The following is an 18,403-nucleotide window of genomic DNA, read 5'->3' on the forward strand; positions in this document are numbered from 1 at the left end:
TATGGCGCTTTTTAGATCCTGATTAAAAAAAGAAAATAATAAAAAAAATTATGACTCAGAAATATAAACACTGTATATTTTATATTAAGGAATTATTGTTAATTTTTTACATGTGATAATGTATTATGCTTCTATTTTTAGAGCCCTTATGTCCAAATAATCTAAGAAGCAGAAGTGGGAGGTGAAGCAGATAAATTGGATTGCCCATGAGCTGATTGTTCTTACTAAAGCTGGGTGATGGGCACATTGTGCTATTCTGCCTCTTGTTTATTTTTTAAATTTCTATAATAAAAAGTTTTATTATGTTAAAATGTACATTACATAAAACTTATCACTTTAACTGCTTTTATTTTTTAAAATATATTTTTGCTAGAGGCCCAGTGCACAAATTAGTGCACAGGTGGGGTCTGGCCGGCCCACCCCAATTGGGGCCAGCCAGTCGGGGGGAGGGGCCGTGGGAGGTTGGCCAGCTGGCCCCGCCCCCATCGGGCCAGTTGGCCGGCTGCAGTATGCGTCATAGTGACTGGTCATTCTGGTCGCTTGACTTTTATATATATACCAGAGGCCAAGCACACAAAATTTGTGCACAGGTATGGTCTCTAGGCCTGGCCTATGATCAGGGCCATCTTCCCTGGCTGGCTGCAGGCATAGTGCAATCAGAACCTGCTGGCCAGGGGAGGGACTGAGAGGTCGTCCGTTCCCGCCTGCTTGCTGTCCCCACCCCCGCCACGGTTGCCCTCTGTGTGTGGGGCAACCGGCGGGGCAGAGGCCTTGTCCTGGTGCTGCCCACATCCTCCACCACCCACCCCCTGTTCCCCTTTCGCCATTAGGCGATGGGTGCCTGCCAGCCAGGGAAAGGGACCGAGAGGTGGTCAGTGTGCCTCATAGTGACTGGTGGAGCGGTCGTTCTGGTCGTTCCACCGTTAGGGTCAATTTGCATATTACCCTTTTATTATATAGGATAGACTACAGTCCCGGTGCATGAATTCGTGCATGGGTGGGGTTCCTTGGAGTGGCCTGTAGGGATCAGGCTCCAGCTCACGTCCCCAGCATTGCAGCCCCACAGCCCCGCCTGGCACCCCACCGTGGCCTGGCGCTGCCCCTCACCTGCTCCACCATCCTGCCTGCGGGGCGATAGGTCAGGGCCAGCCCCACCCACTTAGCTTCCTCAGCACTTGGGAGCCAGGCAGCGGCCACGCTCCCCACCGCCACTGCTGGTCGCTATCTGCAGGGCTATCAGCTCACACCCGCCTTGGCCTGGTGCTGCCTGCTCACCTGTTCCACCATCCCACCATGGTCCTGCTCTCATCGGGGCCCTTCAGGGCTGCAGCACCTCCATTGCCACCCACTGCCAGTGCCATGTTGCTGACGCCTGCCATGTTCCGCACCTTCCCCTGGTGGTCGGTCGAACTCCCACCCGTGGGGACAATTTGCATATTAGCCTTTTATTATATAGGGAGGATGAATTGTATCTCTGTAAAGCTGTTTTCAAATAGAAATTGAAGACAGTTTGTGTTCATATTTTCTCTCTCCAACCCATACCCCCTGAAACCTAGGATTCTAGTGAATTAACTTTGAATTAATACTTATTACCTAGAATTAAGTGATTATTACTTGCCAGTAGCTACTTTCTTTGTTATATTTTTTAGTTTATATTATAAAGAATGGCCCTCGCCAATTGGCTCAGTTGGTTGAAGCATCATTTCATACACCAGAAGATTGCATGTTCGATTCCCATTCTGGGGGGCACATACCAAGGTTGATGGCTCAGTCCTGGCTGGGGCATGTATGAGAGGCAACCTATCTCTCTCTCTCTCTCTCTCTCTCTCCTCCCTCTAAAAATCAATAAAAACATATCCTCAGGTGAGGATTTAAAAATATATATCTATATATAATTTTGTTTTCTGTCACTATGGGAGTATATTTAGTGCCCTAACATAAATATAGTAATATATACACTTGATGTATGTATGTGTGTGTGTATCTATCTATCTATCTATCTATATATATATAGATAGATAGATAGATAGATACACACACACACACATACAGGAATGGGCAAGTGTAGGTTTACACTAATTTGTATGGAAACTAATACAATAATTAATAAATAATAGTACACGAGTAAACTCTGTGCTTCATGTACTCACAACTGTAAATGTACTTTTGCCCCACACTGTACACATTAACACTCTTTGGTTAGTGAGGTACAAGTGTTCTCTTCCGTCTTCCTTCTAGTCTATATTTTTCAAGTTTTCAAATTTGAGCTACTTTTATGCTGGATAAAAATAGTTATGTACATATTCTTCAGTTAATCAGAAAATGTTTAGTAAACTTTCCATGTATGTGGAGTCAGCATACATATATTTTCCTAGGCTTGGTTGTTGGGTAAGAAAATTATTAGGTACTTTCTCACTAAAGATAGAGACCATGTCTTTTAAAATTGTGTAGGCTATGATACCTACCATGTGCCTTATACATAGAGAGGCCAAGGAAATAACTGTTGAATGAGCACAGAAGCCATTATTCCTAGCTTGGAAGAAAAATAATTACATTTTATTGGTTGTAAAGCTTTGGGTTTAGAGTCCTCACACTGGTCTTGGTATACTTCTCTGCTTGTTTATGAACTCACATTCAATGGGCAACTTGTGTCTATTCTGTCTCTTAAGTCTAGAATTAGTAATTTACTATCAGTGATTCTAGAATTAATAATAGTAAAACCAGTTACTGTTTCCTAAAATAATAAGAAAAGTAGAATGGACAAAAAACACACAATATAAATCCAAAGCACTAAACAGTAATTTAAAAATTCCACCCTTGGAGAGAAACCAAGATGGCGGCATAGGTAAGCACCTAAACTGCTGCCCTGCACAACAATTTCAAAACTACAACTAAAAGACAGAACGGGCACCATCCAGAACCACAGGAAAGCTGGCTGAGTGGAAATTCTACAACTAGAAGGAAAGAGGAAAGCTCACAGAGAAGGAGCGGCAAAGAGCTGAGGTACGGAGACACTGCGCACGCAGAGAGAAAGGGTGGCGGAGTGTCTGGCTGGCTTTCTCTGGCGAGAGGGGGAAGGAAGCCCCCGACTGCACTGAACCCCAGTTCCGACTGCACTGAACTCCAGTTCCGGGCGAAACCCTGTGGACCCAGGCTCATACAGGGGGAGTTTGGACTGTCGGGTGGAGAGAAAGGCACACGGAGACTCAGAAACTCGGAGACTCAGGGGAGCTGCGGCGGCAGGGGTCTAGAGGCGCAAGTGCGCACAAGGACTGACTGCAGAGGTTACCACAGGCTGTCCCTGGCGGAGGGGAGTCGGAGGCTTCTGACTGCACTGAACAGCAGTTCCGGGCGAGCCCCTGGGGACCCACGCTCTTACGGGAGAAATCTGGACTGTAAGGCGGAAACTCGGGAACCGAGGAAGGCAGAGGTCTGGAGACTCGTGAGCAAAGGCAGGGCTGACGGGAAGCCAAGACTGTCTGCTCCGCCCTGAGACTCTGCCCCTTCCAAGCTTAGCACAGAGGCCTTTGCAATCTGGCAAGGCTAATCCTATAAGGCTGTCTCCAGCACCGAAAATCTCCCTGTGTAGACACAGCTGATCCTCACAGCCAACTGGCCTGCAGATCAATTCCTCCCAGTGATACCAACAAGAATCAAGACTTAACTACAACAAGGCAGTACACACAGTCCACAAAGGGGTGCACCAAGAGTGTCCACCTCAGGTTAACTGGGGAGGCCAACCCACTGGGCCATATAGGAAACCTAGCACACAAACCTACCCTACCAACTCAGGGAAGCAGTGGAAAATGGGGAGACGAAGAAACAGATCACAAACGAAAGAAATGGAGGAAAACAAACGACTAGATATAGAATTCAAAACCACGGTTATAAGGCTTTTCAAGAATATCCTAGAAAAGGCCGATAAATATAACAAGACCCTCGAAGATATGAAAAAGGACCAACTAGAAATTAAACATACACTGACTGAAATAAAAAATATTATACAGAGACCCAAAAACAGACAAGAGGAACACAAAAATCAAGTCAAAGAATTGAAATACAAAGAAGCAAAACACACTCAACCGAAAAAGCAAAAAGAAAAAAAAAAAATCCAAAAAGTTGAAGATGGTGTAAGAAGACTCTGGGACAACTTCAAGCGTACCAACATCAGAATTATGGGGGTGCCAGAAGAAGAGAGAGAGCAAGATACTGAAAACCTATTTGAAGAAATAATGACAGAAAACATCCCCCACCTGGTGAAAGAAATAGACTTACAAGTCCAGGAAGCGCACAGAACCCCAAACAAAAGGAATCCAAAGAGGACCACACCAAGACACATCATAATTAAAATGCCAAGAGCAAAAGACAAAGAGAGAATATTAAAAGCAGCAAAAGAAAAACAGTTAGTTACCTACAAGGGAGCACCCATACGACTGTCAGCTGATTTCTCAACAGAAACTATGCAGGCCAGACGGGAGTGGCAAGAAATTTTCAATGTGATGAATAGCAAGAACCTACAACCAAGATTACTCTACCCAGCAAAGCTATCATTCAGAATTGAAGGGCAGATAAAGAGCTTCACAGATAAGAAAAAGCTAAAGGAGTTCATCACCACCAAACCAGTATTATATGAAATGCTGAAAGGTATTCTTTAAGAAGAGGAAGAAGAAAAAAGTAAAGAGAAAAATTATGAACAACAAATACATATCTATCAACAAGTGAACCTAAAAATCAAGTGAATTAAAAACCTGAGGAACAGAATAATCTGGTGAATATAATAGAATCAGGGGCATAGAAAGGGAGTGGACTGATAATTCTCAGGGGGAAAGGGGTATGGGGGGTTCATGAAGAGACTGGACAAAAATCATACACCTATGGATGAGGACAGTGGGGGGGGAGGTAAGGGCAGAAGGTGGGGTGGGAACTGGGTGGAGGGGAGCTATGGGGGGAAAAAGGAGAAATAATTGTAATAATCTGAATAAAGATTTATTTTTAAAAAATCTAGTGAATAAAAAATCTGATGATTAGAATGGACTGATGAATATAATAGAATCAGGGGCATAGAAAGGGAGTGGACTGACAATTCTCAGGGGGAAACGGGTATGGGGGGTGCAGGAAAAGACTGGACAAAAATCGTACACCTATGGATGAGGACAGTGTGGGGGAAGGTAAGGGCAAAGGGTGGGGTGGGAACCGGGTGGAGGGGAGCTATGGGGGGAAAAAGGAGAAACAATTGTAATAATCTGAACAATAAAGATTTATAAAAAATAAAAAAATAAAAATTCCACCCTTGCTAATTCACTATTTGATTGTCAGACAATCTACATGTATATTAGACATAACAAGTACTAAAGCAGTATTTGACAACTGACCAAATAAATGAATGAAATGTTATTGATTAAAGAATTTTAAGTAATATCCTGAAAATCTACATGGGAAGAAATTATGAGTAAAATCAGTGCCTTTTCCAACCAAGACCCAAGAAAATTAAGTATTTCTTCAATGACTTTGAATTTGTGATTTTCAAAGCAACTCTTCGAATTAAATAACTTTTGTATTTCTAACACACTATTATATAACATAAATTATAATTTTTCAGTAGCTTTTATTTAATATAGTAACTTAGTTTAATAGGTTGTACATGAAAGTAATTTTCAGACTTTTCCTTATGAAGGACTGACTATAGGCAAACTCACCAAAGTACTAGATTTACTAAAAATTCAAGTCTAGACTTTTAAGAGGAGTTCATGTGCACACAAGACATGTGGGGAATGAAAAGAATGGGGGTAAATTCATTGACTGGAAAATGGGCTAGAAGATGGAAGATGACATTAACATTCCTTTGGGAGAAAAATAATTCCAACAAAAGGTAACAGTCTCAGCAGAAGCATGACATGGAAAGGTTGGCTGAAAAGTCACTATCTAGTCTAGCTACTTACAAACTTTTAAAGTAAGAAGCAGAACCCTTTATTTGAATGAAAACTTACGTAGAACGCTATTATATAAATTGCAAAAGCTGAGCTGTTTTGGTTGATACAGGGTTTGGAGTATGTAGGAACCAAACCCATCCTCCTTGGCTTCCCTGTCTCTATCCCAGTGGACTCTAGGGAACACAGTTTAAAAACAAATCTAGTTTATGCTTATTTAAAAACAACAACAACCTGGCTCCAATGGAACCTGATCAACAACCTGGCTCCAGTGGGCAGGTGTTAGACATTAATTTGTAAAAAAAGAAGCATTTTCCTCAGATTTAAAAAGATGGACATTGTTTTTCTTTATCCCTCACCAAAAAAAAGTGTTTCACTATTGAGATTATCAGCTGGAAGAATCACTCCACTTCCTTGAGATTCTTCTTCCCTTGACCTTCTTGGGGGCTGGCTTTGTGTTTTTTAGCTCTTGAAAGTGGTCTCTCAGCTAGCCAAGGTTAATCTTCGAGTGTTGGTCCTGGGCCGGAAACATATGACAGTACAGTGTGCTCGGTGGAGAAAGGATGAAATGGAAAAAGTGCAAAAGCAAGCCAGCTGTTTCTTTGCTGACAACATGTAAGTACTGAAGGTAATAATTGAAATGCACCAGGCTCCTGTCATCTGTTTGTTAATTACCTATTTTTGCCATTTTTTAAAGTGTATATGTATGTTACTCAGTCTCATTCCAAAAAAAAAAAAAGATTTGAGGCAGCTTACAAAAATAGTTTCTACAGCAGAATAAATTTAACTAGGTTAGATTAAAGAATCAGGATAAAGGAAGAATGGGAGAAAGATATAGTCAAAAGTGAGATTATTACACAGAATGCATGCCATAAGGGCCTAAATAAATCATTTAACAAATACCTTACAAATATGAGCACTTTCTGTGTTCTTGAAGAAGAGAACAAGACCAACAAGTCTTTGATGTTGTATGACTTATAGTAAACAAGTTATATAATTCCAGGCTCAATGCTATGAAGACTAAAGCAGAATAAGTAGATAGGAAGGAATTAATTAGGGGTAGGTCAGCAGGTAGTGGGTACAATAGTTAGGAGAGGCCTTTGGGAGGGGGCAAGTATGAAGGGAATCAGTGAGTCATTTGAGAAAAGGTGAGGGGTGATGGGAAGAGCATACCAGGTAGAGGGAACATCAAGTGTTCAAAAAGCAGGAATGAGTTTGGCGTGAGGAAGGCAAGCAGGCCAGCATAGATGGCTGTAGCAGTAAGAGGGAAAGTGGTAAGTTCTGAGGTCAGAGAGAAGTCAAGGACCACATTACAAAGGAACTTAAGGGCTCTGGTAAATAAGCAAAGGGCCTGGATGTTAATCTAAATATTACAGAAATGTTACTAGGGCTACAGCTTCTCAGGAAGCCAAAGGAGTATGGAAAACATGGTCAACAACAATATGAACAGTGTCCATAAAGTGAGAAGAATTAACTTAATCAGAAGGAGCACAGATCCTCAGCAGCATAAATGAACTTTAACTTGCATTTCATTTTTCATACTATATACTGACAAAGTTTATTTCCAACTTTGCATGGATAATGTGTGTGCCTCAGCCCCAAGTCTAGGTTTCATTAGGTTGTATGTGATAACTTCAAGATATGTCAGTATTCCTCAAACCATTTATTCTGTTCTTATTTTTATAACTTTTATTAGAAATAATTTTTAAATGTGCTGCCTGATCTTTTTTCTTTTTAAAAATATCTTTATTGTTGAGAGTATTACAGAGACACCTGCCCCCTCTTAAATTTCCCCCCATTGCCCTCCTCCACCCAATCCCGTCCCGTCTTAGGCCTTCACCACCCTATTGTCTATGTCAGTGGTCGGCAAACTCATTAGTCAACAGAGCCAAATATCAACAGTACAACGATTGAAATTTCTTTTGAGAGCCAAATTTTTTAAACTTAAACTTCTTCTAACGCCACTTCTTCAAAATAGACTCGCCCAGGCTGTGGAATTTTGTGGAAGAGCCACACTCAAGGGGCCAAAGAGCTGCATGTGGCTCGCAAGCTGCAGTTTGCCGACCACGAGTCTATGTCCATGGGTAATGCATATATGCATATAAGTTCTTTAGTTACTCTCTTCCCACTCCCCCCTTCCTTCTGATTCTCAATCTGTTTCATGTTTCCATGCCCCTGATTCTATTTTATTCACCAATTTATTTTGTTTATTAGATTATTTGTTCATTTATTTTGGTTTTTAGATTCAATTGTTGATATGTATTTATTGCCATTTTATTGTTCATAATGTTTATCTTTTTTCTTCTTTTTTTTTAAAGAAGACCCTTTAACATTTCTTGTAATACTGGTTTGGTGGTGATGAACTCGTTTAGCTTTTTCTTATCTGGGAAGCTCTTTATCTGACCTTCAATTCTAAATGATAGCTTTGCTGGGTAGAGTAATCTTAATTGTAGTCTTTGCTTTTCATCACTAAATATTTCATGCCACTTCCTTCTGGCCTGCAAAGTTTCTGTTGAGAAATCAGCTGATAGGCTTATGGGCATACCCTTATAGGTAACTAACTGCCTTTTTTTTTGTTTTTCTGCTTTTAAGATTCTCTCTTTGTCTTTCACCTTTGCTGTTTTAATTCTGTGTCTTGGTGTGGACCTCTTTGAGTTCATCTTGTTTGGGACTCTGTATTTCCTGGACTTGTATGTCTTTCACCAGGTAGGGGAAGTTTTCTGTCATTATTTTTTCAAATAGGTTTTCAATATCTTGCTCTCTCTCTTTGCCTTCCAACACCCCCATAATGTGAATATTGGTGTGCTTGAAGTTGTCCCAGAGGCTCCTTATACTATCTTCATATTTTTGGATTCTTTTTGCTCTTCAGATTAGGTGTGTTTTGCTTCCTCATGTTTCCAAATTGCTGATTTGATTCTTTGTGTCTCTACTGTTGATTCCCTGTAAATTATTCTTCAGCCTTTATTTCTGACTTGGTCCTTTGATGTTCTAAGATCCCTGAAATTCTCACTAAGTTCCTTGACTTTCTCACTAAGATCCTTGAAGCTCTGATTAAGTACCTTGAGCATCCTTATGCCCATTGTTTTGAACTCTGTATCTAGTAGTTTGCCTGCTTCCATTTCATTTAGTTCTTTTTCTGGAGATTTCTTCTGTTCTTTCATCTGTGACATGTTACTTTGTCTCTGCATTTTGGCTGTTTCTCTGTGTTTGTTTCTATGTATTAGGTAGAGCTATTATGTCTCCTGGAATTGGTAGAGTGGCCTTGTGTAGTAGGTGTCCTGTAGGGCCCAACGGCTCAGTTTCCCCACTCACAGGGTGTGCCCCTATGTGGGCACAGTCTTGTTGTTGAGCCTTGATTGCAGTTGCCGTCACCAGGAGGAATTGACCCCCAGGCCAATTGGCTGTGAAGATCAGCTGTGACTACAGTGTAAGAGCTGCTGTTCAGGAGACATCCCTGTGGAGTAGGACTTGCTTTAGTGCTCACTGAGTCTGCCCTTGAGTGTGTAGCTTGTGGATTTGGTAGAGTTGTAATATGATATGGTCTGAAGCTGTCCACCGGATGCACTGGCTCTGGGGCCTCCCGAGAAGTGCAAAGTCAGCCACTGCCTGGGGCCACCTAGCACGAGGTACAGAGTGATCTACAGGTTACTGCTACTTGTGTTGGGCTAGGAGGTGCCCAGGAGAGGCCAAGCTGTGAACCTTGGCAAGCTGCTGCTAGTGGGAGAGTTCAGTTGAGCTATTAAGAGTCCCAAGCAGCATTTCTTTCCCCTTACTTCCCATCTGTGTTCTAGATAGTGTTGCCTCCCAGCTAAGATGGTTCCTAAGTATCACTGAGATTATGTTGGTTACGAATGCAGAGGACCGCTGAGGAAAGTAGAATAAGAAATAAAAAACAAACAGCATGGATGGAACTGGAGAGCATTATGCTAAGCTAAATAAGCCAGTTGGAGAAAGATAAATATCACATGATCTCACTCATATGTGGGATATAATGATCAACATAATTTGATGAACAAGAATAGATCCAGAGACAAATAGCAGGGAGGATGGGTAGAGAGCAACCAAAGGACTTGTATGCATGCATATTAGCATAACCAGTGGACACAGACACTGGGGCAGTGGGGGCTTGCCCGGGGTGGGAATGGCGGGGGGGGGGTGTCAATTGGGGGAAAGGGAGACATATGTAAAACTTTAGACAATAAAAAAAAAATAATAATAATAATAAATAAATAAATAAGTAAATAACATGGTGAAGAATGCTATCCTGTGCCTTCTCAGTGGTATACTTGATTGTGTCCTCTCTTTTGCCTGACTCAGCTCAGAGGATGATCCGTTCCTTCTGTATGCCACACTGCACTCAGGGAATCACTGCAAGTTTATCACAAAAGATCTGCTGCGGGACCATAAGGCCTGTCTACCTGATGCCAAGACCCAACGCCTGTTCTTTAAGTGGCAGCAGGGACATCAGCTGGCAATTATTAATAGGTTTCCAGGATCAAAAATAACTTTTCAGGTATGTCATCTGTTCTTTACATAATGTCAACAGAGTCAAGTACATCGTAAGAATGTGGCATAAGCAAAGAATGTTTCAACCCTAAGGGCTTTACTTTTCTCAGTTTTAGTTTGATATTTGGGATTAACCAGTTCCTGGAAATAGAAAGTCTGCTAGAGCAAAAATTGTTATAGGCCAGCCGTGGGCAAACTACGGCCTGCGGGCCGGATCCGGCCTGTTCGGCTGTTCTATCCAGCCCGCGGAGCCGAAAGAGCAGAGGGTTCTCTCTTGCTCTCCCCTCCGCTCCTTTACTTTGAATTTATATTAGTTCACACAAACACTCCATCCATGCTTTTGTTCCGGCCCTCCGGTCCAGTTTAAGAACCCATTGTGGCCCTCGAGTCAAAAAGTTTGCCACCCCTGTTATAGGCCAACCCCACATTAATTGACATATTGAAAACACCTGGGATGTCATCAATTATGGCTCTAATAATGCTATCAAATACAAATATTCATACATGGTTTTTATTTCCTTATTTATTTGTAACTAGAGGCCTGGTGCATGAAATTCGTGCACGCCGGGGGGGTGTCCCTCAGCCCAGCCTGTACCCTCTCCAATCTGGGACCCCCAGTAGGATCGGGCCTAAACGGGCAGTCCGACATCCCTCTCACAATCCAGGACTGCTGGCTCCCAAATGCTCACCTGCCTGCCTTCCTGATTGCCCCTAACTGCTTCTGCCTGCCAGCCTGATCACCCCCTAACCACTCCCCTGCCAGCCTGATTGGTGCCTAACTGCTCCCCTGCCAGCCCAATTGTCCCTAACTGCCCTCCCCTGCTGGCCTGGTCACCCCTAACTGCCCTCCCCTGCTGGCCTGGTCACCCCCAACTGCCCTCCCCTGCCGGCCTGGTCACCCCTAACTGCCCTCCCCTGCAGGCCTGGTCACCCCCAACTGCCCTCCCCTGCAGGCCTGGTCACCCCCAACTGCCCTCCCCTGCCAACCTGGTAACCCCTAACTGCCCTCCCCTGCTGGCCTGGTCACCCCCAACTGCCCTCCCCTGCCGGCCTGGTCACCCCTAACTGCCCTCCCCTGCAGGCCTGGTAACCCCTAACTGCCCTCCCCTGCCAGCCTCATTGTCCCTAACTGCTTTCCCCTGCTGGTCTGGTCTCCCTCCCAACTGCCCTCCCTTGCAGGCCTGATCGCCCACAAGTGCCCTCCCCTGCTGGCCATCTTGTGGTGGCCATCTTGTGTCCACATGGGGGCAGCCATCTTGTGTCCACATGGGGGCAGCCATCTTGTGTGTTGGAGTGACAGTCAATTTGCATATTACTCTTTTATTAGATAAGATTAGATAAGATAACTTAAAGTTGTTGATCCCTATGGTTCTTCATACTTCTACTTTTACTAAGTAACTCCATTTTCCTGGTTAATCCACTCCTACAGGTTGGTTTCAATTGAATCCTCTTTTGATTCTAGTTTAGATGCCTGTAAATACAAGAATGTCTCATGTGTGAAAGCAAAGGGAGAAAATCCAAAGGCGAGTTATTACAGAAAAATACACTAGCCAGTGGTAAATGTGGTTTAATAGTCAAAAAATATACTAAACAAATTTATAGAAAATATAGTATCAAGTGATACCACAGAAATGCAATAAGCATAATCAAGACTGTGAGAAATAATAGAACAGCTGGCCTAATTTCCTCAACAACAAAAAAATTACCAAAATGATGGAGATGGAAAGGGAAGCTCTAGTGTAAAAGAGAATTGAGAGGCAATTCAGCCAATCACAATGTAATAGCCTTATTTCAATCCCTGATCAAACAAACTGTAAAATATATGTATATACATAATTGTAAATGTAAACAGAAATTTGATGATATTAAGGAATTATTAATTCTTAAGTGTAAAAATGGTCTTAATCTTATATTTACAAAATAAGTCCTTATCTTTTTAAGATACATACTGAATTACAAGAAGAAATTATATATCTGAAGTTTGCTTCAAAATAATCTTGGGTGAGAGAGGGTAGAGGCAGCAGAAAGGAAGTGGGTGGATTATGGATGAAATAAAATTAGACTTGTGTTGATAATGGTTGAAGTTGGGTGATGGGCACATGGGAGTTCATGATACTATTTCTCTATTTTTGTATATTTGACTTTTTCTCTGTCACATATAAAATTGGTAAAGGCAACAAAGGGAATACTGTATGGTGTGTGTGTGTGTGTGTGTGTGTGTGTGTGTGTGTGTGTGTGTGTTTGTATAGAGGGTCCTTAACCTTAAAAATGAAGCACCCCAAAAAAGAAACTACTAATACTAGGGTTCATTTTTACAGAGCTAGCTGCTCTTTAAAAACCCATTGTTAAGACAAGGAATATGTCCCTTGTCTTAAGAAGTAGTCAGAGAAGAAAGGGAAAATTAAGAAGTAGTCAAAAAAGAAAGGGAAATAGCCCAGCCAGCATGGCTCAGTGGTTGAACATCACACCTATGAACCAGGAGGTCATGGTTCGATTCCTGGTCAGGGAACATGCCCAGGTTGGGGTCTCAATCCCCAGTGTGGGGCATGCAGGAGGCAGCCAATCAATGATTCTCATCATTGATGTTTCTTTCTCCCTCTTCCTTCCTCTCTGAAATCAATAAAAATATATTTTTTTTAAAAAAAAAAAGGAAAGGGAAATAGCCAGGTATCCCTTTAGTGTTGTTCTTAATGTTTGGTTCCCTTTTTAATTCAACAGCATATTCCCAGCTATGACACAGTGGTGCAAACAACTGGAGACTCGTGGCACATACCATATGATGAAGACCTGGTGGAAAGATATTCCTATGAAGTGCCAACCAAATGGCTTTGCCTTCACCGAAAGACATAAAGACTTTTACCCGCATGCTAAATTTGTATTTGGGTGCCCTCCTGGTTAGCATCAGAGCTCTTAAGTTGATACTTGTTTAGAGCATTGCTTCTGTCCTGTTCTGTTTGGTTCAGTTGGTTTGTATGTCAACAAATTGATTTTTTAATTAAATGAATTATAATATATTTTCACAAGCCATTTCATTTTTTAATGTTTTTATTGATTTTAGAGAGAGAGGAAGAGAAACATCAGTGAGAGAGAAACATAGACCAGCTGCCTCCTGCATGTCCCCCACTGGGGGTTGATCCCGAAACCCGCAACCGAAATTGTACCGGCAACCTCTTGGATGCTCAACTAGCTGAGCCACACTGGCCAGGGCTCTCTTTATATATATATATATAATATATTACACATATATATATATATTATCCTATCTAATAAAAGAGTAATATGCAAATTAACCATCACCCCGCTACACCCACAAGCCACGCCCACCAGCCAATCAGGAGCAAATATGCAAATAAACCCAACCAAGATGGCTGCCGCCACAGAGAGCAGGAGGGAGGCATGGGTTTCCCCAGCAATGGAGGAAGCCAAACTTTCCGCCTGCCCTTGCCAGCCTAGGCCTCCACTCAAGGCTACAAAGTTTCAATGATAGAAGATACATAAACCCAAATAGAAATGGCGGTAGCCACGGAGCTGGAAAGAGCAGGAGGCTAGGGTTACCCGCGGCGATGGAGGAAGCCAAGCTTCTGCAGCCCTGGCTGGCCCAGGCCTCCGCTTAAGGCTACAAAATTTCAATTATAGAAGATACATAAATCCCCCAAAAAATGGCTGCTGCCATGGAGCAAGCAGAAGGCTTGGCTCTGCTCCAGGCTACAAAGTTTCAATTGTAGAAGATAAATAAACCCCAGATACCAGGGCCTCCGCTTGGGTTGCCAGAGGGCGTGGCCGGCCTGCAAACCACCACAGGCCCCTCTCCCAGGCCGCCCCATGCCCCAAGGGAACCCCCACTCTGATCGGGGACACCCTTCAGGGCAAACCAGCTGGCCCCCACCTGTGCACCAGGCCTCTATCCTATCTAATAAAAGAGTAATATGCAGATTGACCATCACTCCAACACACAAGATGGCTGCCCCCATGTGGTCAAAGATCCTGCCCCCATGTGGACACAAGATGGCCACCATAAGATGGCCAGCAGGGGAGGGCAGTTGGGAGGGACCAGGCCTGCAGGGGAGAGCAGTTGTGGGGGACCAGGCCTGCAGGGGAGGGCAGTTAGGGGTGACCAGGCCTGCAGGGGAGGGCAGTTGGGGGGGACCCAGGCCTGCAGGGGAGAGCAGTTGGGGGGGACAAGGCCTGCAGGGGAGGGCAGTTAGGGGTGACCAGGCGTGCAGGGGAGGGCAGTTAGGGGCAAACAGGCTGGCAGGGGAGTGGTTAGGGGGTGATCAGACTGGCAGGCAGAAGCGGTTAGAGGCAATCAGGAAGGCAGGCAGGTGAGCATTTGGGAGCCAGCAGTCCTGGATTGTGAGAGGGGTCCCAGATTGGAGAGGGTGCAGGCTGGGCTGAGGGACATACACCCCCGTGCACGAATTTCGTGCACCGGGCCTCTAGTATATATATAATATTATATATATATATGTATATATATATATATACACACACACACACACACACACACACACACATATATATATATATATATTATAATATGTTATATATATATATATGTACTGAGTGGCCAGATTATTATGATCTCTGAACACATAATAATCTGGCCACTCAGTGTATATCCTATATAATAAAAGGCTAATATGCAAATTGTCCCCTCGACCAGGGGTTCGACCAGCAGGCAGGCCAGCCAACCACCCATGTCCCCTCCCCCTGGCCAGACTGGCCAGACCCCACCCATGCACGAATTCATGCACCGTGCCTCTAAAATATATATATATATATATATATATATATATATATATATATATATATGTGTGTGTGTGTGTGTGTGTGTGTGTAATATATATATACACACACACACACGCACATGCACACATATATCAATTTTTTTTTTATTTTTGAGACTTAACTAGAGTTAGGGAACTTAGTGAAGAGTGAAGCCTACGTTTGTCTTACTGGGCCATCTGTTTCACTTGCTTGGGAAACAGGTGCTTCTGGTATTTTGCTACTCCTGACCTCACCTTCCACCTATAGCAAAACATGCCTTTTCCAAATCTGTTCAAATTTTGTGAACACTATTAACCCCATCACTTGCTTTGAGGGCTTCTTTTCGTTTAATTAAGTTTGACTTAGTTTAACTAAGCGGTTATGTTTAATAGTTGCCTCTCTGTTTTATCCCTTTACTAGCCAGTTGATACCACACTGGGCCTTGATTTTAGCTGAAAATAATCATGTCTGCAGCACTTTATTTTAGGTTTTTCCTTATTCCTACATACCATATGATTTAATATTTAAAAACAGGCAAAACCAATCAATCTATGGTGATAAAAATCAGAATAGTAGGCCCTGGCTGGTGTGTCTCAGTTGGTTGACTGTTGTCCCATGCATGAAGAGGTCACCAGTTCCATTCCTGGTCAGGGCAGGTTTCCCCAGTAGGAGATGTGTGTAGGAGGCAGCCAATGGATGTTTCTCTCTCTTCCTTTCCCTTCCTCTTTCTCTCAAAAAAAAAAAAAATCAGAATAGTAGTTGCCTGAGGAAAGGGGCACAAGAAAACTTTCTGGGGATGATGCGAAGTTCTCGGTGATGCTGTCACTGGAAAAAAAAGGTGCGTGTGTGTGTGTCAAAATTCATTACACTAAACACTTAAAATTGATGCATTTACAACAATGTGCCTCAGAAAAACATGTTAGCATAAGAAAATAACTATTTCATGAAAAAATGACCTTGTTTATGTAAAACAATATACATGGATATAAGTAGGATGTATATTATGGACAGAGATACAATCAGGAAAAACAGAGGAGGGGATGTTTCATCTCCGTAACTATTTACTAGATCCAGCACTGCTGCACACCTAGACTAAAGAGCTCTCCATGAAAGTATCTACACTAATAAAAGAGAAACATGCAAATTGACCATCACTCCGCTACACCCACCAGCCAATCAGGAGGGGATATGCAAATTAGAAGTCCAAAGATGGTGGGTGCCCAGCTGCTCCAGCAGTGGAGCGGCTGGGCGGGGCAGGACGCCTGCTATGAGAGGGAAGGGGACGGGGGGGGGGGGGGGGGCGGGAAGAAGGGGGGCAAAGGAACCAACAGGAGCGGCACTCCGGCCGCAGCGAAGACGAAGACTGCCGACTCCAGAGTCTGCAACGAAGATGAAGATGGCAGACTCCTACTGGAGTCTGCAGTGAAGACAAAGACGGCAGACTCCGGCCCGAGTCTGCAGCAAAGATGGCAGACTCCGGCCAGAGCGAAGGCCTGGGTCCCGGGTGCCAGAGGAAAACTGGTGCTGGAGGCCAAGGGAAGGAAGGCCTATTGCACTAGTCTCTTTGATAAATAAGAGCATTGAAAGAGTCTAAGAATCAGAAAGCTCTCATTAATGCAATGTTTCTTTTTTAAATTTCATAAATACATACTTAAAAAACTGTGCTTTCAGTGTGCTAAACCTTTTTTAAGGAACTATCCTAATCTTAAGAAAAATTAAAAAAAAAAAAAAAAAAGCCTAGCTGGTTTGGCTCAGAGTGTCAGCCTGCAGACTGAGGAGTTCTGGGTTCAATTCCAGTCAAGGGCAAGTGCCCAGGTTGCGGGCTCAATCCGCAGTGTGGGGCATGCAGGATGCGCCCAATGATTCTCTCTCATCATTAATTTTTCTCTCTCTCCCGCTCCCTTCCTCTCTGAAATCAATAAAAGTATATATATATTTAAAAGTATTTGTTTAATAAGCTTGCCTGAAAGCCTAATGCAAATGTCTCACAAGAAACACAGAGATGGGAGAGGATACAAAAAGAATCTAGAACTTTAGAGCAGGAGTGAACCTTGAAGAACATAAAGCTCATTTTATAAAGGAAGAACAGACCCAGCTAGTTAGTGAAGCCATTTCAACCATAACCCACCTCTTCTGATTCCTAGCTAACTATTCTTCCTTCTGTGCACTGATTTAGGCTAGAGTGGTTCATAAAAATTCAAACAGACTGAATGGTAGAGCATACAGTATTTACATTAGAAACTTTGTTAGCCACATAAGAGTAAGAGAGAATGAGAGGAAGGGAACAGGAAGTACCTCTTTAAGGCCCCACATTTCTAGAATGGCCAGCAGCATAGACAATTGTGATAGGGAAATTACATTATTTCTTAACTCTTTAATAACACTAAAAAACCAAACCCTAATTTCTGCTTGAGGTAAATTAAGGTGCATCTGTTCTTTGTCCAGGGGCAGGGGAACCATCCTAGGACCACTCAAAGTAAATCTAACACAGGAACCTCCGGAGTGCAGGGCTTCTCTGAACAAAGACGACTGGTAACAAACATAAGCTGTCTTTTTGTATTCTGGTCACCTGAGTCAAACAGGCTACCTGTCACGCAAGATCCAAGACACTACGGAAAGAAGTTTTTTAAAAAGCGGTCCTGGGGATTCAAAGTGTCTTTAGAGTCAGCCATAAACAACAAAGGTTTTAAAAATGCTTCCCTTTGGCATGCTTCTGAATTTATACTGTTTTTTTTCCTCCTGCTGTTCTTAGACCCAAAAAAGAGAAAATCTCAAAGGAGAAGACTGAGTTCGTTCTCTCAGGGGACCTTCGGGTCTACCTTACCTCAGGTGCCTTGTTCTTCACTTGAAATTAACTTTTCTCGTCAAGTTTGCACTTAAGTGTAATTAGAGCTTCCTTGGTCCTCTAGCAGGTTTCTAACTATTTTTCAAAACTGTCCTAAGGTACTATGAAATGTATCGTATGTGTTCACATTAGATTTCTTTTTCCTTGATAGTTTCATTCTAAAGCAGGTGTGGAAAGGCCAGGTGTGTTGTGTAGGCACCTTAATTCTGGTCCATCATGGTGAGTCTTATCTTCATTTGCTAAAAATCAAAATTATTGGGGTAATTGAGGGTAAAGCAAAATAGGGTCCAGATCTGGTGTTTTGCCCATCTTCAGCAATTTGGAATTCACAGAGTGAAAAACTTCAAAGGGAACCCTT

At 42.9% G+C, this 18,403-nt stretch overlaps 1 protein-coding gene across 3 annotated transcripts in view; it reads left to right on the forward strand.

The window, feature by feature from the left end:
• PRORP (protein only RNase P catalytic subunit) overlaps positions 1-13,459 on the forward strand; it is a 168,263-nt gene extending 154,804 nt beyond the window's left edge. For 2 of the 3 annotated variants that reach the window (XM_080649714.1, XM_080649713.1), the window contains 3 exons: positions 6,394-6,542; positions 10,245-10,440; positions 13,152-13,459. In XM_080649714.1, the coding sequence (XP_080505840.1) occupies positions 6,394-6,542; positions 10,245-10,440; positions 13,152-13,283 (477 nt within the window). In that variant the 3' untranslated portion in view covers positions 13,284-13,459. Of the gene's footprint in view, positions 1-6,393; positions 6,543-8,519; positions 8,634-10,244; positions 10,441-13,151 lie in introns of all 3 variants that reach the window. The other variant, XR_013959524.1, reaches the window with a different exon arrangement.
• Positions 13,460-18,403: the final 4,944 nt, after the last annotated feature.

This window comes from Plecotus auritus (genome assembly GCF_963455305.1).
Source record: "Plecotus auritus genome assembly, chromosome: 1".
Classification (NCBI taxonomy): Eukaryota; Metazoa; Chordata; class Mammalia; order Chiroptera; family Vespertilionidae; genus Plecotus; species Plecotus auritus.